The following is a 21,704-nucleotide window of genomic DNA, read 5'->3' as shown; positions in this document are numbered from 1 at the left end:
GGGTCAGTATCCAGATGGGTGTGTGAACATGACTTCTCCCTACCCCCACCCGCCAGGAAATGTTGAAATACAGCAAGAGCTGCGAGGGGGCTGAGGACCTGCAGGAGGCGCTGAGCTCCATCCTGGGCATCCTCAAGGCCGTGAATGACTCCATGCACCTCATCGCCATCACAGGCTATGACGTAAGGACCGCTGAGGGTGCCCCTGCCTTCTCCCCCACCTGCTGGAGGTGCTTGTGAGCCTGCTTGGTGGGGGGATCTGCCAGGCAGCGGCTGAGGCCAGCCCACAGCTAGTGCAGAGCTGTGCCCTTGAGCTTTGATGATCGTGGGTATCACCTGCAAGCGGTCAAAACCCGGCCTGACGCAGGCAGCCTGGGGAGGGTCTGAATGGGGGCTCAACAACGTGTCAAGAAAACCAGGAAGTGTTCACCCCTCAGAGGCGCATCTCTGAAAACCTCTTCATTCCTGGTCTTTTCCTGGGGTCAGCATCACTCAGGGAACGGGTACGAATCTGTTTTCCGGGCTGATAATGTGCACTGAGTCAGGGTTAAAGTCACATTTCTACTTTCTCCTCTGTGTGCCCATGTCAGACCAACCTACTAATTTGTTTACCTTCCTGTAAGTCTCTTCAACACTCAATCTTGGTTTCTTTTCATTAATAGACTGTTTTTAGAGCAGAATTGAGAGGAAGGTATAGAGATTCCCCGTGTGCCTCCTGTCCCCTACACACAGCCTCCCTCGTTATCAAGGTCCCCACCAGAGCGGGACATTTGTAATGAACCAACGCGGACACATCACTGACACCCAGAGCCCATGGGGTGCATCAGTGTTCACCCTTGGTGTTGCTCGCTGTGGGTTTGCGCACATGTATAATGACATGTGTCCACCATGGACGTGACCTTATAGACCAGTCGCACTGCCATGCACCTCCCCTGTGCTCTGCCTGTTCACCCCTCCCTGCCCCGCCCCCATAGACGCCCATCTGTTTACTGTCTCCATAGTTTTGCCTTTTTCTGAATGTGACACAGTTGGAATGCAGCCTCCCTAGACGGGCTTCTTGCACTCAGAAACAGGCATTTAAAGCCACCCTCCACTCCCCCATGTTCGTTCTGGGTTGTAAATGCTCCTCGCGTTGCTCCGCGTTGTAGGGGAACCTGAGCGACCTGGGCAAGCTGCTGATGCAGGGCTCCTTCAGTGTCTGGACGGACCACAAGAAGGGCCACGCCAAGGTGAAGGACCTGGCCAGGTTCAAGCCCATGCAGCGACACCTGTTCCTGCACGAGAAGGCCGTGCTCTTCTGCAAGAAGCGGGAGGAGAACGGGGAAGGGTACGAGAAGGCCCCGTCCTACAGCTACAAGCAGTCCTTAAATGTGAGTAAGGCCTGTTTCCAGCGGCCGCAGCCTTCCTGGCACTGGCCCTCAAGAGAAGGATCAGGGGCCCGTTCCAGGTGGTAACTGAGCCTCGGTCATGACGTCCACCTTCTGGCACGTGTCTCTTATCTCTGGATGTGGGCGTGCGGGATCTCTGGCATCCGTAGCCCCCATCTCAAAACTAACAGCTGTCTCCCTGTTTTGTGCTCTCAGATGGCAGCTGTTGGCATCACAGAGAACGTGAAAGGGGATGTGAAGAAGTTTGAGATCTGGTACAACGCCAGGGAGGAAGTTTACATCATACAGGTAGGACCCCGTCTTTCTCTCAATGGTCCGGCATTAGGGACTCCTCAAGTCTCAGTAGGATTGCCAATGAAAGGCTTCCAGGGAGAGCTGGTGTCTAGACTCTTCCATGATGTTTTAGTTCCTAGAGGCCAGGAGCACCACTATTCATCTGGGGGCGCTGCCTGGGCCGTCTTTAACCTGAGCTGAACCCAGGCACGGTACAGGGGCACACTGCAGGTTGGGGTGTCAGAGGTGTCCTTCCAGAAAAAGGAGCCAAGGCTGCCGTAGCCCCGGCGCATGTGTGCCTGGACGTGCAGGGAGCACAGCCAGCCTTGCCACACTTACACACAGGACCGGGTTCTCCTGGCGGGAAGTGTGTTCCGAGTCCTTACCTGTCCCCACCTCGCTGGGGAGGGCAGGAGGTGGGCGAGGCTGTACATGCATTAGTGAGCCCACACCAGAACCCGGGTGCCCCATGAAGGGGTCAGCCAGCACGGGATGTGCCCCTCCTACTTGCCTTCAAAATTCTGACCCCACCCACCCGGCACTTGATGGCTTGGGCCCAGGGCCACGTGGCAACCCTGTATCACACTGGCCTTAGTTGTCTACAACGCACGCGCCCACACCAGTGCAGCCAGACCCAAGGGCCCCAGGAGCTAAGGCGAGGGTGTGGGTCACCGCTCTGGCTTTCCACAGCTGCCCACCTGGCACTGCCCCCAGGCCCCCCACCGTGCTGAGGCAGGATAGAGCCCTGCCAGGGTTCACGCTCCTCGTAGTTTCCCTCCCCCTGGAAGTTCAGAATATACTTGTGAGATTTCAGACTCCGGCTTCCCTTGTCTGGAACGGAGTCAGAGCCATTTCCCAGACTTTCGGCTGCAGGGTTTCCCCACTGAGTCAGCCTTCAGAGGTTGTGCAAACGTATCGGCTGGCTTTCCGTCCCCCGGCTGGTGTGGCCCTGCTCCGGGCCTTGTCGGATCATGCCCTGGACTGGGGTGAAGTCCCGAAGCAAGGGGCCGTGCCACCGTTCCCTCCCTTCTCCTTCCTCGCGTACAAGGCTCTCATTATCTAAGAGCGTCCTCAGAGGTTTCGAGAGTAAAAGACCCAAGTGTGTGTGTTTGGGGAGCGGCAGTCCTCACCTCCTGGCATTTCTTTGGGGGGCACAGGCACCGACTCCTGAGATTAAAGCAGCGTGGGTGAATGAGATCCGCAAGGTGCTGACCAGCCAGCTGCAGGCTTGTCGAGGTAAGAATGTCTCCGCCATTCCTTTCTCCCAGCTTTACAGAGGTTCCAAGCAATCTCAGTACCTGAGATCTCATAATGTTTAGAAGTAAAGGTACCGGGGTCAAGTTCCCCAGCCATGCGTGGGCGGTTTGTTTGTTCTCTCCCCACAGAGGCCAGCCAGCACAGGGCGCTGGAGCAGTCCCAGAGCCTGCCTCTGCCAGCATCGTCCAACACGAGGTGAGGGGCACGTGCACGTGAGACGCCGTCGCATGGGAAGAGTCACAAGTGGGCATGTGCACAGGCCACAGACTTGCCTTGGCCCTCGTCACCTGACCCTCTTGGTGATGGGGTTCCTTTGCGTTTGCCCAGTGGCCCCTGGAGTCACAGGCTGGTGGGCTAGTCCCAGGGGGTCAGCTGCAAAGCTGTGTGTCTCTGGCCCCGCTCCCAGTCAAGGCCGGGCCCTGACAGCCCTCTCATCACTTTCTGTCCGTGGTTATTTCGCAGAGCGGTCAGCTATTCCATGACATAGCTATTCCAGGTCGCAGTTAATCGCCAGCATTTTCCAGACAGTGGCCCCTCAGACAGGGACCCGTCCAGGGCTGGAGGCTCAGAGCCACCACTCGCAGACGTGGGCACATTTCGGACACCAGCCTTCATGCCGGCTTTGTCCCAGCCTTTCTGCAAGCCCTTATGTTTCCTTTGACATTTTATTCATTCTCTTATTTTTTAACATATTGTTCCTGTTTCTTATATAAGCCACCTCTAAGCATGTGTGGGACAGGAGATGGTCTAAGTGAATAATCCACAGAACAATGGTTTTAAAAGAAAAAGACACCGCCCCCCCTTCACCCCCCCCCCCCCCAAAAAAAGACAAAACCGCCTTCTGCTCAATGGCTAGGAAGGTGGTTTTGTCCCCTTTGCGTTCCGTTTGGGCTTAATCTAGAAACGCATGGCCCCTCTGCAGTGGTAGGACACGTGCTTTAAAGTCTGGATAGGAATTCAGGGATGTGTGGACACCTCCAGTCCCCAGGGAGAGTTTTGAAAAACTAACCAGGCAACTGACTATTTCTTTTCCAATGTCTCTGACGCCCTTAGTCCTTCGAAAGGGAATGCAAGAAACGTCAAAAAGTTGGAAGAAAGAAAAACTGACCCCCTCAGCCTGGAAGGATATGTGAGCTCAACGACATTGCCAAAGCCCCCTGAAAAGGGCAAAGGTGGGTGTCTGCGGCGCCCCAGCCTGGGCGTACCGGGAGCTGCAACACAGGTGTCCACTAGTGGGCGTGTCAGGGAGGCACGGCCACCTGTGGGCCCGAGAAGCATTTGTAAGGAGCTCAGGGGTCCCCGCCCACCCCGCACAGAGCACTGGAACCTCCCAGAGGAGCCCCTCTTCCTCACGGTCAGTGCGCGCCCCAGTCCCGCAAACCCAGCCCCAGAGGTGAGCCCCGGCCTGACCCGACACGTGCCCTCCCCGGGGCCCCCTGGGCGGTGGACACGCTCTGCACTCTCCCTCTCTCTTCCTTTGTAGATGACACAGTCACTAGCTCTACCTCAGAAAGCTCTGCGCTTTCCAAGAAGCGCTTTACTCTGCAGGGCTTTGCTAACCTCAAAGGTCAGAAAGGTAAAAGGCACCCTCTGAAAACCGCTTCCTGGCATGTCCCTTGCCAAGGTGGCATGCCTCTCATCCATCTGTGTGGTGACCATTCGTGAGGACGCTCTCGGGAAGGACATCTGCCTGCCTCATCCCAAGCCCAGCCACTCGGGAGCATTTTCCCGCCGAGTCCCTTTTCCGCGGATACGGGTGTGTCTGGCCCCTGCAGCCCAGTGCCCTCTGGGGGGCCTTTTCTTTGAAAAGGTGGACGTGAACTTTTCCAAGGAGGCTTGCTCACCGACGACCTGTCATTTGCTTTTCTGGCCCAACCCCTCCCACAGCACCCTTCCCTTTCTTGCTTCTTCCTGTCCGTCCCTGTGGCATTCACCTTTCTGGCTGCAGTGACTGTCTATGCCAAAATGCCCAAGTGCTGCTGTCGGCTGCCTTCAGGGGGCCTTTGCTAGCGCCCGGGGCAGGTCAAGAGTCCCTTGAAGGAGACCTCTAAAAGCTTGACCACCTCTGAGGGCTCCTTGACAGTGAACTCTATGGGAGGGGGATACACCAAGATGGCTCATGAAGCAAGCCCCAAAGTTCCAGTGGGCCCTTACAGGACTCCCCAGTGGACACTAAAAGCCAGTGTTGTCTCAGTTTCTTTTCATTGGTCCAGACACTGGTCTAAAAAAATTAGAGGGTTTTTCCCCCCAATTTATAAACTACTTTTAAGGGAGCACCAATGGCCAGTGCCCCCCTCCTCTGCCTTACCAAAACTTAAAAAAAAAAGACAAATCCTGGCACTTTGCCAGAATAGAAAGTATATGCATAGCCCAGAAAATGTACCTAGAACTCAGAACATAAACCTAGACATGGCCCCCTAAAAGGATGATAGCGATGGCTAGAGTCAACTGCTCACCATCTCATCTCTCATTTTCCCTCGGGCTCTCCCTGCAACCGTGGGGTCCCTCAGCCCGCGTGGTTTTGTACCCAGGAAGCTACTTTTTGAATCAGTGAAAATTAGGCCATTCGCTGTTCGTGTCTCATCCCAGCATGGATTCAGTGTCTCTCATGACCTCCTCGGTGCTCTGCATGCAATTCCTCACTCTCTCTCTTCTCTCTGTTGTATTTTTGCCTCTTCCTCCTTCTGCAGCTTCTCCTACCAGTCCTGACAAAAAAGCTAAGCGACATGAAGTTAAGAGCGATCCAACGCCTTTTGGGTTACGAGGTAGAGTGGCTCAACCTTCTGGACATAGCCTGCCATCATTTTCCCGTCCGGTTAGGGACGCTGTCTGTCTTGCCATTGCACGTCATCTGGAATGCAAAACGAGATAGGTCTCTACGAGCCAAAAGCAAACTGTTTTGTCCAAAAGCATGATGCTCTGGCCAGTGATGCTGTGATGATGTCATACTCTGGGTTGAACTCCTCACACTAGGCCTGCCCAGAACCGACAGACGACTGACAGCTGGCTGGCGTTTGGGTTGGGTTGGGCTTCATTACTCAGTGGCTTTATAGGCTGCAAGGCACCCCTGTCCACAGGCCCCTGCAGCACCAGCCACCCCCTACTTTACCAGTTTATCCCAATGCTTCGTGGTGGAAACACAGAACACAGCAGCTATGGGATCCCATTAGACCTCTCATTTCACGGGGAGGTGGCCAATCATACAGACAGAGGGGGTCAAGCTCTGTGGTGGAAATTGGGCCTTCTCCCTTTTCACCCCTCATATTCCAAGGGTAAAGCCCCCCACCCCTGCCACCCAGGGAAACCCAAAGAGTCCCCTGGCCCAGGTTGAGGGTTTCAGGTTTTCAAAGAGGATTTCACTTTGTGAATCTACCTGAGTTTTGCCAACAATTGTGAAGGTTCCCGAGGGGAGTAGGCGGAGCTAGAATACCCACACTTACTGCCAGAGACCACCGGGAGGCCACCCAAGGCACACTCTGGCCTCCAACCACACTCTGCACCCTGAGGACGCAGGCTGCGGCCCTCCTGCTGCCCCCCGACATGACAGCCCAGGGGCCAGGCCCCTCTCCCATTGCCTTGGGGGGTGGGTGCACCCAGCTTGCCCCAGGAGCTCGGGAAGAGAGTCCTTTCCCATTGACAGTCTCCTGGGAGGGGCTGTTTTCCTCCCTTACACATTTTCTGCTTAAGACCTGGAGACCCCGGAGGCTTCCCCGCTGTGGTCTCGGGTTGCGTAGACGCTGGCGTGAGCGTCGGCAGGAGTGAGTGCGGGCTTGAGCACAGCCCAGTGCAGCTCAAGTGCTGCTTTTACTGCTTTTTAGCCAAATGTTGTCACCTCTGCAAGCTCGTCTCCTCATCTGTAAAATGAAGACGAGGCCACCGTGCAGGGTCACAGTAGATGTGTGGGAGTCCTGAGCACGGCACCTGGGGCTCAGCAGCCAGTGCTCCCCTCCTCTTCCTCGCCATTGACCACTTCAGTCCACAGCAGGTGACGATGAACCTGATGAACCCGATGAACTCGGGCGCTCCCCGCTGGCCCCCTTGCAAATGCTTAAGCGCTCACTTCCTGAAACGCTTCCCCGGCCATTGTTTCCCTCACTGTCAACACCTAGGACTGTTTGACAGGAAATAGGCGTGACCGTACTCATGGGCACCATGGCCCAAATGTCCACCTGCAAAACCCCCAACATCCTGCGTAGATCAGAGAGGGATGCCGTCCCGATTTGTGGTTGTTACACTGCCAACTGACAACGTTTTCTTGTGTCACACTTGGGGCCTCGGGCATAAGTGGGTCTCATACTTTCTGGCAACTCCCCTGTCACCTTGTTTGAAGGCAGGGACGCTACTGGAGCCTATTCAAGAGGTTCCCCCAGAGGCTCCCGGGCAGAGAGGGGGGTGACCACAGGCCTGGATGCTGCTCTGTGCCTAGAAAACCTTCTCTTATCTGCAGACGCCAGGGGCCTGAGTTGTTCATAAGACAAACACAACCAGGCTGCGCTCTAAAGCGAAGGTTGGCCTGAGGTCGGCTGGCCAGGCGGCACTGCCTCCTCTGCCCATAGGACAGTCTTCATCTCCCTGTCCTCACTGTCCTCAGACTTCTGCTCCTGTTTTGCCAGAAACCCCACCATATCTTTCGGGGTGGGCAGGAGGGGAGAAGATTTTTGCAGCCAGGCCACTCAGCCTGTGACCCTCTCAGCGTGCCCTGCCCAGTGCTCTCCTTAGCTTCCCACACTGTGTGACAACTCCAGACATGCCTCCAGCAGTCAGGTCGCGTGGTTTGTAGCCGGAAACTCACCAGCCCCAATTCCTGCACAGACACAAGCCTGGTAGTGACATGAGCAGGGCCGTGCTCAGCACACCTCCCTTTGCCCCAGCGCCCGGCCTCAGGTGGGCAGAGCTCAGGGGCTCTCCTGGCCTGCTGTGGAGGGGGCTTTCGGAGGAGCTCAGGGCTGCTGGCATCTGCTGGTTTCTTTGGCTCTGAGGACACCCCAGATACATGCTCTCTTCCTGGGATTCACTGTTCTGTGGCCGATGGGGAACTCTGGGTCGCAGATCCCTTTGCTAGGAAAGCAAAGACGGTTTTCTGTTGCCTCTTTAACACAAGGTTTTCATTGCCAAGCTTAAACCTTCTCAGCTTGGGAACTGGTCCATTAGACAGCTTGCCCCTTCGCAGCCCTGACTTCATAAAGGGGAGCATGCATTTTGCACTTGTCTGGCTGTGGTTTGGTCACACCCAGCGCCCTCTCTTTCTTAGGGAAAGGCCACCGTACAGGTAACTTGGAACTGGGTGTGCTTAAGCCCAGCTCTGACTAGCAGTCTGCTTATTTCCTGGGTCCGCTTGCTTCCTGTCGAAATGCTATTTAATGCCATGCAGTGGCTGTGATCAAACACCAGAGGGTGTGGCTTCCGCTTGGTGCCTCACTGCTGGCACTTACCCCATTTATTCAGAATCGAGAATTTATCACCTCCCGTCTCCCCACAACTTACTTGCATTCTCCCCCCACATGGGACATACAGTTGCTTCTCTTTGGGGATCCATGGCAGTAGAGGTGCTAATGAAGGAACATATATCATTTATAAAACTCCTCGTTTTCTGGCCCGTGGAGGTGGTGGAGCTCATGTGGGCTGGCTCTGCAGCCTGAAGGCCTGGGTTGGGATCCTGGCTTTGCCTCCATGGCCTGCAGCGCTCAGACACCTGATAGCGTCAGTCCCATGAGGATCACAACCCTCTTCCCTCACACGTCGGGGGCTAGGAGTGTGTCTGGAACAGGGCGCTGTCAGGAACCTCCGCCCTTTGTGTGGGGAGCTCTCCCGGCCACCTGGGTATTGAGTGGTACAGAGGTTCAATGGAAACACCTTCCCTTCCATGTGTTTGCTCCAACCCAGATGGGTGGCAGCGGTCTAGCTAGTGGTCTTCCAGGGTCCCTGTGCTCCCCTGGGACTGGGCCCAGCAGGCAGGAGGCCAAGTGGGAGTGCTCCGCCTCCTCTGGGAAGCCACAGGGCCTGCTTGGTAAGAGCTCATTCTCTCCCCTGATTGGCCTGGCCGTGAAGCAGGTGCTCTGGACCCCGCCTCCCTGGACCATTTGCACAGTTGAGCAAGCAAGCATGGCAGGCATTAGGGAAGTCGGCAGCGTGCCCTGCCGCCTGGGAAGGGGGCACGCTCCACACGGGCGGCACATTTCGGAGGTTGCAGGGATTTCTGTAGATCATCCTCAGACAGGCTTGTCATTGTGGGCGATCCTCACCGCAGTCTGTTCCTCCCTCAGGTTGGAGCAAAACATCTCACCCATTGGAGGCCCCTGAGGACAACGACGGCTGGTCGAGTGCTGAGGAGCCGATTAATTCCTCAGATGCGGAGGAAGAAGGCGGAGTGGGCCCCAGGAAGCTGGTAATCTCCCCCCTCCCCGCCTCACCCCCCGGGGTGGTCAGCCTGGTGCTGCTGGTCCCTGGGAGCCCCAGAAGCATGGTGGTCGGCAGCTCCCATGGCCACTGGGAGGCATGTTTAGTGCCAGGGCTCCCTGTTGCTGGATAGCCTCTGTGGCTAGGGTTCAGCACCTGGAGCAGAAGCAGAGGGTTTTGCGTGCCTCCCTCCGCAGGTTCCAGGGAAGTACACCGTGGTGGTGGACGACGAGAAGGGAAGCCCCAACACGCTGGCCGTGAGAAGCGGAGACGTGGTGGAGGTGGTCCAGGAGGGCGAGGAGGGCCTTTGGTAAGGTGCCCGCCGTGCGCTCCCCCTCGTGCCACTCGGGGCACACAGGCCGGAGCCACTGACCGGCCCACGCCCCTCGCAGGTATGTCAGGAACCTGACCTCCAGCAAGGAGGGCTGGGTGCCGGCCAGCAGCCTGTCCATGCTCCTCGGCAAGTCCAGCTCGGCGCAGTGCTTGAGCAGCCCAGGTAAGACCCCCCGTTCCACGCTGGCTGTGCCCTGAGCCCACCGGGTGTCACCACCTTGAGCCTGTGACCAAGGAAGAGGGGCCAGAGTGTGCAAGGACGGAGCCGAAGCCCTTCTCGCCTGGTTTTCCCGCAGAGTCCAGCGCAGGGTCCGCTCTGCTGAGCAACTCCTCCAGCTGCAGCGAGAGCTGCGGCGCCCCCCTCTCTGACCTGCAGGGGTAGCACCCGCCGGGCCCCCCGGTGCAGGAGGCCAGCCTGCGGACCCCTAAGTTTTCCTTTGCTTGGGCTTGCCTAGTTTGGTGAGGGGACGGTGCTCTAAGACGCCCTGGACAAGGAGGACCCTGACAAGACCCGGTCGAGGAGCTGCCGCTGCCCACGGAACCTCGTGGTGCAGGACGTGGGGACATGCAGAGCAAAGGCTCAGGAAGAGTCTGCCCTCCAGCCTCCACGCCAGGATCCCCTCCCAGGGCACAGGCCCCGGCTCCCAGGGGAAGACCAGAACACCAAGCTTCCTGGGAAAATCGGAAAGTCTGGGGGTGCTGCAGGCCAACAGACCACCTGTGAAGAAGGGCTCCGAGAAGGGGCCACCCCTTCCGGCCTCCGCCAGGCAGCCAGGGAGGAGCCGGTCCCCACCGCTCTGCTTCGGTTTCTGACATTTCTGGTCCGGTGCTTTCGCGGGGATGTGCATACTATGGGGCTGCTTCCAAAAGCCGTCACTGATTCACTGACCCAACAGCTTGAAGAGAGAGGGGGTAGGGGGGACTTTTTTGTCTTTTACACATTTTTTTTAAAGCAGGGACGAATCCCACGGCCATTTTTCATGGTACTTTGGCCTCTGATCTTTACCAAGAATCACTGTGTTTACATGAAATGACAATTTGATACCGCATTTGATATGAAACTATTTTTTTGTTACTGGGGTTTACATGGCAGCACGTTGTACATGCCGCAGAATGGTTTGGGGGACTCTCTCGTGGAAATTGACGGCAGCCTCTGAAGCCCACCTGGTAGCAGGTGAATGAAACTATGTCCCTTGATAAAATCAGGCAGCATTTCTACACACGAAAGCAATTAGAAACCAAGGAAATGTCTTTACCTGTGTAGTTAATTTTCGAAAGGACATTTAAACTATAATTTAAAATACTAACCTTCTTTTCTACAAAAAAAAAAAAGTGGGGACTCTTGATTTTTTTTTTAACAAGCTTCACTGAATTAGGATTTTTAAATTGTTTTTAAAAAAATACATAAAGATGCATTTTCTGCAGGGTATCATCTGAACCAATGATGTCATATGTAGCTTAGTGCAAACCTGAGCTCGACTCGCCTCTGCCTCTTCCAACCTCCTCCACCTGCACACGGAGTAAAATCGCCCTGCGTGTTCTGTATAAAATCACCCGGAGTATAGAAATTTAAAGGTGCAGAGTTTATTTTATTCCAATCAAAGCAGAACTGGAAAGAAAACTCTTCTGTTTTACCTTTTTTGTGTGTCTCAGAAACACCTTCTGTTCTTTGGAAACACGCTCTGTATCGGCTGGGGCAGATATTTTTATATGTGTGTATATATGTCGATGCGTGTACATATGTATCCAATGTAAGGGATGTATTTATAGCCTCCATGCTGCTGGAAATTGTCACTTTACAGCCCTCCCTGAGCCCGGGCCCTGCCGTAGCGAGGCCGACAGGCCTCCTCCCACCACCATGGGCAAGGCCTCATCGCCAGCCAGGCCTTGGAGTGTGGTAATAAACCAGTAAATGTGCAAGACCTGGCAGCTTTTCTTCTGGTGTATAAATTATTTGGAAAAAAAAATGATGTGTCTCATAATTTAATTAATATATTGATTGTTCAGACACCGTTCCTGCCATCTCAGCCCGGGATTGCCCACCATTTTTTGTGATCGCTTCCTCATAAAGGCACTTTAAAACCTCATGTCTTAGTCACTGTTTTGTGTGTTTTTTTTCTGCTGATGTAAATGAAATTTGAAAATCCGAGTTCTTTATTATATGGATGGAGTTTGAATAAATATCAGCAACTCTTGCTGTCTGCCTTCATCTGTAAAGGCGCAGAATCCCTCAGGTCTGCGTGCCCAGCACAGCAGTGCTCTGTTTTGCGCATCTACTCACAGGTTGGCAAGCACGTGTTCGAGCAGAAATGGGGCAGGCAGTGAGCATGTTCCAAACACTTTACGTTGTCAGAAAAGTGGTGAAGATGGAATAACAATAAGTTCATTATGTATGTCAACAATATAAAGGTAACAAAAGAAATGTAAAATTACCATCCCAGAACAAGAATACATTTGATAACTTTTAAACCAGAAAGGTAGAGAAGAAAGAAGGGTCCAGTAGAAAAAGAGTAGGGTACAGAAAGGGAAAAATCATGATGAACTGGAACACAAAAGATGATGGAAGAAATAAGTCCAAATATTTCTCAGTCGCAACATATATGATGATGCTAAACTGACCTATGGAAAGAGTATCAAATTGGATGTAACAATTGCTAAGAGAGACCATAAAACAAAGTTATGCAAAGGTTGAAAATAAAAGAAAGAAAAAAGATGTAACAGACAAATTATAACCAAACGGAAGCTGGGATAGCAATGTTGATAACACATGAAATGCAATTTAGGACTTGGTTAAGCATATAACAATTATGCTCAAAATATAGAGAGCAAAGATTAGCAGTCAAGGGTGAAAATGTTACCTCTCACAGGTATTAATACCCATTTGTCCCCTAAAAGTATAAAATATGTATTATTTTCCAACACACATGAAATACACACACAATTTTAAAAAACAATGAAAAGACAGTTTTAAAGGTTAGCAAAGAAATGTCATTGGAAATTCTGATATCTGCAGGACTACAGAATTATGCATATGAGCACTCAGGAGTGCAGCTAAAGCATAGCTCAGAGTGGCATTGATAGCCCAGCTGCATTTAATGATAAAATTAATGAGTTTACCATTTAAAGAAGCTAAAAGTAAGACCAATATAACTCAAAGGAAGTATAAAGGAGGAATTAGTACAATTCAGAGAAGAAAATAATAAAAATCAAAACAAATTGATAAAATAAAAACCTTGTTCCTTTAAAAATAATAAAATACAGCAATTGATAGGAAAAAAACTTCACAACAAATAAAGGTTTTAAAATGAGAGAACCATTATGAACAACTTTCTGCCAATACATTTGAAAGCAAAATAAGAATTTTTTAAAGAAAGCAAATTATTAAAATTAATCAGGAAGAAATAAAATACTTGGGCTGATTAATAACAAAGAAATTGACTTGCAGTTTAAAAAAATTACTCCAGATCCCAGGCTCAGATGGTTTTATGGGTTTAGCCATCTCTTTAAGAAGAAGAATCCAAAGAAAGTCAAGAACAGAAATGTCTCCAAAAAGGGCTGTGGCTAGGAGGAGCAGTCTAATGCTAAAATATCTTTTCCTCCATCCTCCCTCCTCCAAAAATAAATTCCTAAACAATTATTAAAAACTAGAGGCCTGGTGCACGAAATTCATGCACGGGCAGGGTGGGGGGTGTCCCTCAGCCCAGCCTGTACCCTCTCCAATCTGGGAACCCTCGAGGGATGTCCAACTGCCGGTGGGCCCGATCCTAAACGGGCAGTTGGACATCCCCCTCACAATCCAGGACTGCTGGCTCCCAACTGCTCGCCTGCCTGCCTGCCTGCCTGATTGCCCCTAACTGCTTCTGCCTGCCAGCCTGATCACCCCCTAACCACTCCCCTGCCAGCCTGATCAACCCCTAACTGCACTCCCCTGCCGGGCTGGTTGCCCCCAACTGCCCTCCCCTGCAGGCCTGGTCCCTCCCAACTGCCCTCCCTTTCAGGCCTGGTCCCTCCCAACTGCCCTCCCCTGCCGGCCATCTTGTGGTGGCCATCTTGTGTCCACATGGGGGTGGCCATCTTGTGTGTTGGAGTGATGGTTAATTTGCATATTACTCTTTTATTAGATAGGTTTCCAGAAGTGCCTGACTGGCGTGACTCAGTGGTTGAGCGTCAACCCATGAACCAGGATGTCAGGGTTCAATTCCCAGTCAGGGCACATGCCTGGGTTGCAGACTCCATCTCCAATGGGGAGAGGGGAGGAGGGGAGGGGGGAGGAGGCAGCCAATTTGTAGCTAATGATTCTCTCTCATTATTGGTGTTTCTATCTCTCTCACCCTCTCCCTTCCTCTTTGAAATCAATAAAAACGTGTTTTTAAAAATTCCATAGGTGATCAATAAAACAGCTCCTCTAAGGACTGATTCTTCCTGTTGGCGAGTAGGGCTGAGACCGGCCGGAAATAAGCAGCACTGGTGTCCCCAGTCTCCACCCATTCACAGAAAGGATATGATTTCCACAGAGGCAGCCAGGACAGGGAGTTGCCCTAGCTGTGCCCTGGGACCAGACGGAAAGGGAGGGACAAGACCTGGATGCTGGGGACAGAAGGGTGCCATCTGTAACTAAAACAGAGTTGGGGGCCCAGCTAGGGGCAGATGCCCCTTTCCCTGGGCTTCTCCACCGGACGCTCTAGTTCCCCTAAGAAACCACGCCTCCGAGAGGAGGACAGCCCCATCCGTCTCCTCGGTGGCTCCCTTAAAAACATTAACATTCACACTCAACACATGCTCTCCTTTGACTAGTGTGATTACTGTGGGCTGTGGCTTTTCACTGCAGTTTAACTCTGTTTTCCCAGTTGCAGTGATAGATCTATGGGCTTCAAAATCCTAAACTGCATTGGAGATGCTTGTGCCAGATGCATATCCTAACACCTCCATTTCGAAGAACGAACCTCTGCTTCAAAGACTCAGCCATGCTACCTGGGCCTGGATTCCTGGACCCGGCGTCCTGGGCTCAGGCCCGGTCCTTCCGCTCCTGATCCCGCCTCCAGCAGCCTTTGGCACGGAGGGCTTGGGAAGCTAGGTCTCCCTCCCCCATCCCTCTGGGTAATTTGAGAACTTTGCTCACCTCCCCCACCAGAATGTCAACAGACAAGGAAGGACACCATGGACCTCACCACGTCTGCCCAGCCTGGTGGGCTGGCCCTCCTCTGCTTTCTGCTGGGTCTGCAGGGGTCTCTGGCTGCAGGTATGTTGGGTGCTGGAGAGGGTGGGTGGAGGTTTCGCTATGGACCCTGTGAGGGCAGCCCAGCTGTTGGCAGCCAAGCCTCCCAAACCTCGCCCTCACTCCTGTTAACAGGGACATTCCTGCTCACAGGAGCATTTGCTGGCTCGAGTGTGATCTGCCCTCCTCCCAACAGCAAACAGCCCAGGCTCTTGCTGGCTGTTGGTGGAAAGAATGCTGTTGATGGCACAGGCTTTGACAGAATTATTTTTCAAAGGTTTTTAGGAACCCGTGGCGCTGTCCTAGTCCCTGGCGGCACAGCTCCAGACGTGCAGCTAGACAAGAGCACGTAATCTGGGGGTGGGGGGTGCTTCCCTCTTGCTCTGCCTTCCTGGGCTTTCAGTTGGCAAGCGCCAGGGACGGCGTGGGGATGCTGGGCTGCGCTGCTCCTCCACCGTGGCTGTGACTGTGGCCACCCTCCCGCCCTGCAAGGGTGCTGAGAGGCCAGGGAGGGAGACAGGGGGCACACTTTATGAGCCGTCCGCGTTGTGACTTCACAGTACTGAGTGGTGGCCCTGGTGGAGACAAGGCGCCTACACTGTCCTCTAAAATCTGGTCCATGTTGCTCTTCAAATCCCGTCAAATCTCGCAGTGGGAAACGAGCCGGGGATCCCAGTAGTGGTCGCCTGCCCCGGTGACTACAGGTGCCCAAAGGAGACCGTGTCCTGCTCCAGCGGAAGTCGGTGCTGCCTTGTCCTTTCTTATGTCAGGAAAACAGTGGCAGGTGGTGGGTTTCATCTCCCTCGTTCTAGTCTGTCTTTTCCAAATCCTCTGCAGTAGTTTGTGTTCCTTTGTCAGACTTGGCTCCGGGTCTCTGAGAGCTTTTCGGGGCACAGTTGCTCCCCTCCATGGGGACAATTCAGCCCTGGTTGAATCATCCCAGGAGTCTCCATTCTTTGATTTTCCCTCAAATTCTTCCAAACCTGGTAGATTCCCTAGGAATACAGACAGGTGAAACTCTGCTGTTAAAGAGATGTGGTCTCCGTCAGCCTGGTGGCCCGGGAGCGGGCACTTCCCCTCCTCCCCCTGTTCCCACACGCTATAACCCTCTCCAAAGCGGGTCTCGGTTCATCTCTCCTCTGGGACTCTTAGTGGAAGGTGAGGGATTGTCCTTCAAGTGTGTGATCCTGAAGGGAGAGAGAGCTGGTGGTGGCAAAGCAGAGAAAGGGTTTCGATGAGTTAGCAGAGAGAGAACTGACCACATTGGGATGTCACCCGAGTTCCAGAGGAGCTGGAAGGACAGGTCCAGCGTGCAGCAAACAGGACCAGTGGGCTTTCAATGGAGACAAGAGACACCCAGCCCCTCTTCACCTGCCACCCCCCACCCCGCCCATGTGGCCCCATAGGACCGTCCTCCCCCATAGGATCCGCCAGCGCATGCATGCAGCAGCTCTTGATGAAATGCTCTAGGTGCCAGGACACAGCAGATGCAAATTTTTATTAGAGAAGTTACACGTGTGGATCGTATACATTTTGGAACAGAATAGCTGCGGATCCCCAAGGTTAATTTATGTACATTCTTTCAATAAATGACATTTGCTCATATGTAAATTTTTCCTTGTAAAAATTATACAGTAGGTATTGTTTTATTACCTTCTTTTTCACTTAATACCACATCTTCTTAAGCATTCTGCTTCCTGGCGGCATGGGATGCCATCATCTGGTTGTTTCAGATGATTACTAGCAATAGCTCTCCTGTGGCTAAGTTTTCGTGCATGCCTCTGAGTATAGGATAAATTCCTAGATGTGAGGGGACCAGGTCAGAAGGCATCAGTGTGTTAAATTATCATTTAATGAACATATTGCCTCATCCTTGTATATAAAATTTGTCACCAGCCAGCCATGAAAAGGCGCTCCTGTTTAACATTCAGCCAGGCCTGGACACAGGAATCCTTTGACTCCTGTTACTGAGGGGACGAGACCAGTGTGGATGTTTCTGGGCCATCTTGGCGTGGCTGGTTGTAAACGTTTCATGGAACTCCCATTTTTCAGTCTTCATCACCCAGGAGGAAGCCCAAAGCGTCCTGCACAGGCAAAGGCGTGCCAACTCGTTCCTGGAGGAGCTGAGGCCTGGCTCCCTGGAGAGAGAGTGCAGGGAGGAGCAGTGTTCCTTTGAGGAGGCCAGGGAGATCTTCAGGAACACAGAGAGGCTGGTGAGTTCCCCTCTAGGGGGCGCCCTCTGCACCACCAGATAGCTATGTGGGCCCTGTACTGAGTCTTCAGGCAGGGAGTTCTGTGACAGCAGAGGTCGCTCCCATGTCTTGGAGAGCAACTCTCTTCAGTCTGTGGCTGTGAGTGCTACATGCCCAGGGGAACACACAGGCAGCTCCGGCACGCACAGCCCCTCCGTGTCTGGGTCACTTTTCCTCCTAAGAATGACCTCACTTTCCTCAGTCAGAGCTCCTGCAATGCTCCATACCTCCCTGCTATGTCCAAGGACATCCTCCTCTCTGCCACACCATGCATCCTCAATGTTGCATCTGGAAATATGGTTTGAACAGCACACCTGCTGTGTGTCCCTTGCCTGTCCAGTCCCCTAGAGGTGGCCCTGCTGCACAGCGATGCTGCTGACAGAGCAGATGTCTGAGACAGTGGCCTGGACGAGACTCTCCTGCCATGCCGCCCGTGGGCACCTCTTCAGAGAAACTTGTGTGAGGACACACCAGGGCACCACTGCTTTCCTCACCTGCCCTTGGTTCATATGATGGAGTGCTCTTCATTTCTGTTTCCATTTTCTAAACGAGTGTATTTAAAATCTATCACATCTCTTTGAAACACTTCAGTAGGCATGAGGGTCAAGTTATGATGAGATAAGACCACACCTCACACTCACAGGACATGCCTTACACTCACAGGACACACACCTCACCTGACAATCACAGGATGCTTCCCCTCGTACTCAAAGGCATACATTTCACACTCACAGTGCACCTCATACCCAACAGAAAGCCAGGCTATTTGAGACAGAGGCTAACATGACCCTTTCTGTGCAAGTTGGAAATTGTCATACTTTATGGCTGTGTACCAGTTCATTTTTCGAACAGTTTCAACAGTTTTCGTCTTGTTTTATTCTCATAGCAACCCTGAGAGTTTAAGTTCAGTTGGTCAAAAGATTCCTCAGGATATCAATGTTATTGATGGGGCCTTTGGCAGTTCCTAGAATGCCTTTCCACCCATTACCTGCCTTCTCCCCAGGTCAGCCCCTGTGTGTGGATCTTCAGAGGAGGAAATGGAGGCTCAGAGTGCATATGTGTCTTGTCCCAGGTTCACAACTCGGACATGGCAGAGCTGGGGCTAGTTGGGGCTGAAACTCGGGTATTTTGACGTGGAGAAGGAAAGTTGTGACCTCTGGTGACCTTAATCATCTAGGGTGGGGTACAACCTTCCCCCTCAGATGAGCCCACCTCATCTCCAGAGGAGAGCCTGGCTTCCAGAGCCCATGGCAAAGGGCCCCAGGCAGAAGCCCCAGCCCACCCCTGCCCACCCCAGTTCATCAGCTCCTTGCACGGATTCCATAAATGTTTGCTTCTGGAGAACATATGTCTCATGTGGCTTCCTCTTTGTTCCCTCAGACGCAGTTCTGGACTTCTTACAACGGTGAGTAGGTAAATGGCCCATTTATGCCCCACCTTCAAGCTCTTCTCCTCAACATACTAACACGGACTCACTCCACAGATGGGGACCAGTGTGCCTCAAATCCATGCCAGAATGGAGGCTCCTGTGAGGACCAACTCCAGTCCTACATCTGCTTCTGCCCTGAAGACTTTGAGGGCCGGAACTGTGAGACAAGTGAGAAGTCCCATATCTTGCCGACAGGGTCCCGGGGGGAGGCTGATGGGCATGGCCTGGCCCTCAGCCCTGGTGGGAAGTTGGTCTAGGTGACTCTGAAGGCTTCCGTCAACCGGAGAACCTTGGATTTGGGGTTCTCAGGTGCCAATTCTCAAAGTTGATGACCCCCTGTTGCTTTCTGTGAAACATAAAACCTTTGGGCTCCCAGCACTGGGAAATTCTGATCCATCTGGAAAGGGCACAGGTGAGAATCACTACATCTCCGCCCAGCTGCCATATATCCTGCCAACCAAGACAGGTGGGTAAACCTGACCTTCCCTACTTGCTGTTACGAAGGTATGAGATTTTTTTTTTCACCTTCCATATATTCAAGTATTGCAAAGTTCAGTGGTCTCCCAGACCATTCTCAAGTTCACTAATCTGCTGGAAGGACCCAGAGAATTCACTGAAAACGGATATATTCACAGTTACAGTTTATTATAGCAAAAATATGCAGACTAAAATCCGCAAAGGGACCAGGTGTAAACTTCCAGTTGTCCTCTCCCAGGCAATTATATGGACAGTCTTTTATCTCTGAGGCTGATGGGTGACAAGACGTATGGGGCATCACCAACCCAGGAAGCCTCAGTGTCCAGAGATTTTACTGAGCTCAGTCACATAGACATGGCTGACCACCCACATGGCTGACCTCTGTCTCCAGCCCCTCCAGAGGCTGAGCTGAGATCCTGTGGCCCAAAGCCCCATGTGAATGATATTCACGTGTGACCATCCCATGTGAGTCAAGGGGCCCAGGGCAAGGACACACTTTTCAGGCAGATTAAAGAAAGTGTCCAATTTAATCAGGGTGTAGAGATCACCTTGGAGGGGCTGAGGTCAAAGGCCAGGCTTCTTTTTGGGGTGTGAACATTCTGATCCTGAAAGAGCTCTTCTGGGCCACAGCTCTAAGCAGAACAGAGGCCAGACAGAGTGAAGGAAGAGGCTTCCTGCCAGTTATATGGGGCCAGAGAGCCTCAGTGTCTGCCTGGCCTTTGATGCCCAGCAGCCCTGGTGGGAATTCACTTCCAGGCCCCACTTTCCCAGTGGGGGTCCTGCATTTACACAGCAAGACAACTGTTTCCCACAGCAACGTGCTGTCCTTCAGCATCAGGTCAACGGTCCTCTTTTCTGCCTCTTGGGACCAGTGGTCCCTGGGCATCAGGGCCTGGCTGTAGAGCAGTCTCATTTCTCTGACCTTGTACTGGCAGGTCTCTGACTGAGTTTGGCTCTTGTGCTGTCCTCAGGTGACTCTTACTTTTCCCGGGCCCACCAGCTGCTGGGAGGGGCAGTAGTGTGGAGACCACCACATGCTAGTTCTGTGTCCCCACTGGTTAGGCTGCTCAGACACCAGGCCCCACCTTTCTGGGTCAATCTGCAGCGTTGGGTAGTGCCAGGCTCAGTCTCTGTAGTTGGCAGCTGAGCTCCACCTTCGTGCCCACGGAGGGGTGGCCACCAGGGCTGGCTTTCCCTGACCAGCAGAGGCCCCTCGCGGGCTGTCTCCTTCTGCATTCAGACAAGAACAGCCTGCTGATCTGTGAGAATGACAATGGGGGCTGTGACCAGTACTGCAGCAACCATGTGGAGGCCAAGCGCTCCTGCTGGTGCCACGAGGGGTACACACTCCAGGCTGACGGGGTGTCCTGCGCACCCACAGGTAACAGGCCCTCGGGGATCTGCTCCAAGGGCTGTGTGCTGTTTCACTTTCAGATGGGAAGGGGTGGCATACCATTCACTGAGCATCTACTACCTGCTGACCACTGCAGAGGCAGGGAGGAGAATGAGGGTGGGGGTGGCTCCCCTGACCCAAGGGCAGGCCAGTGCAACAGGGGGTGGAACAGAACCCTGGGAGCAGCTCCCTAAATGGGCTTTGGACCCCCTGCCCACCTCAGGTGGGTCCACAGGAGCAGAACAAAGCTCCCCCTGCCCCCCTGCCAGTCCGCTCTGGCAGGAATCTACGCTGCCACACCCAACTGTGACTAGTGACTACACAGCACGTTTCTAGATTCCAAATTCTTCTTAAAGGAAAGCACTTTTAGGAAAATGGAAAATGTCTTCAAACCAACCTCATACTAATGGGACTGCAATTCCAAAGGCTGGGGCACCCCAAGCCCTGTGTCTCTTCAGAGGTCAGTGTCCCCAGCATGGTCAAAGCAGCCTGAAATTCAGCTGCCCTCTAAACACTTTCTTTCCTGGCCCAAGGACTTTCTTGGAGCAGACCGAAAACTAAGGGTGAGGTCAAAATAGCAGCCCAGTTGTTGGAGAGGCTGGGTGGCCTTAAGACAGAATATCATTCATCTTTTAGGAAATTCAAGCAGCATTCATCTTTCCCGCCCCCCCCCCCCAAAAAAATTAGCAGAACCCAGTTTCAAGAAGTAGGGCCCTTTATTCCTGCAAAACCAGCCCCTGGCCCTTCTCACCCAGCAGCTTCCATAAGGGCCTCCCTGCACGCAGAGGCTTCCCACAGCCCCAGGAGGAGCCAGAGGCGGAGCCACTGCCTGCAGGGCTCAGAACCCTCTTCTCACGAGCGCGTTCATCCCTCATAAACCCCCACATCTTGCTGACTTTTGTTTTATACAGTTGAGTATCCATGTGGAAAAATACCTGTCCTGGAAAAAAGAAATGACAGCCAACCCCATGGCCGAATTGTGGGTGGCAAGGTGTGTCCCAAAGGGGAGTGTCCCTGGCAGGTAAGGCTTCAGGGCCCCAGGGTCACTGAAGGGAAAGTGGGCAGGTCAGCCTCAGGGTTCACACCCCCAGGCCCCAAAGTCACTCTGCTCATGGCAGTGCTTTCAGTGGGCTTCCCTCTCATTCCAAAGTCCTGTGTTGACAAACAGCCTCCATTCATCTCAGATGTCAGTGCTCCCGGCAGCACCTCTGCCACGCTGACGCCTCACAGGGCTTCATCACGGGCTGCTAGCCTCACTCCCCTTTTTCCGATGAGGAAACTGAGGCCCTCCA

The 21,704-nt window shown here is 53.2% G+C and overlaps 2 protein-coding genes across 7 annotated transcripts in view; both read left to right on the top strand.

Annotated features, from left to right (window-relative positions):
- Positions 1-11,733, top strand: part of MCF2L (MCF.2 cell line derived transforming sequence like) — a 164,330-nt gene extending 152,597 nt beyond the window's left edge. For 3 of the 6 annotated variants that reach the window (XM_023752448.1, XM_023752446.1, XM_023752449.1), the window contains 11 exons: positions 57-182; positions 1,148-1,369; positions 1,583-1,675; positions 2,818-2,896; positions 3,046-3,112; positions 3,971-4,089; positions 5,608-5,682; positions 9,181-9,302; positions 9,511-9,623; positions 9,706-9,809; positions 9,943-11,733. In XM_023752448.1, the coding sequence (XP_023608216.1) occupies positions 57-182; positions 1,148-1,369; positions 1,583-1,675; positions 2,818-2,896; positions 3,046-3,112; positions 3,971-4,089; positions 5,608-5,682; positions 9,181-9,302; positions 9,511-9,623; positions 9,706-9,809; positions 9,943-10,028 (1,206 nt within the window). In that variant the 3' untranslated portion in view covers positions 10,029-11,733. Of the gene's footprint in view, positions 1-56; positions 183-1,147; positions 1,370-1,582; positions 1,676-2,817; positions 2,897-3,045; positions 3,113-3,970; positions 4,090-5,607; positions 5,683-6,735; positions 6,903-9,180; positions 9,303-9,510; positions 9,624-9,705; positions 9,810-9,942 lie in introns of those variants that run through there. The other 3 variants (XM_023752447.1, XR_002828765.1, XM_023752445.1) reach the window with 3 other exon arrangements.
- A 3,070-nt stretch (positions 11,734-14,803) lies between these two features.
- Positions 14,804-21,704, top strand: part of F7 (coagulation factor VII) — a 10,749-nt gene continuing 3,848 nt past the window's right edge. The window contains exons 1-6 of the mRNA XM_006086884.3: positions 14,804-14,885; positions 16,914-17,074; positions 18,494-18,518; positions 18,597-18,710; positions 20,260-20,400; positions 21,324-21,433. Coding sequence (XP_006086946.1) covers positions 14,804-14,885; positions 16,914-17,074; positions 18,494-18,518; positions 18,597-18,710; positions 20,260-20,400; positions 21,324-21,433 — 633 coding nt within the window. The remainder of the gene's footprint in view (positions 14,886-16,913; positions 17,075-18,493; positions 18,519-18,596; positions 18,711-20,259; positions 20,401-21,323; positions 21,434-21,704) is intronic.

The sequence above is a fragment of the Myotis lucifugus genome, unplaced genomic scaffold, assembly GCF_000147115.1.
Source record: "Myotis lucifugus unplaced genomic scaffold, Myoluc2.0 scaffold_33, whole genome shotgun sequence".
Lineage (NCBI taxonomy): Eukaryota > Metazoa > Chordata > Mammalia > Chiroptera > Vespertilionidae > Myotis > Myotis lucifugus.
The sequence above is the reverse complement of the archived record's forward strand: the minus strand, read 5'-3'. Positions and strand labels throughout refer to the sequence as shown.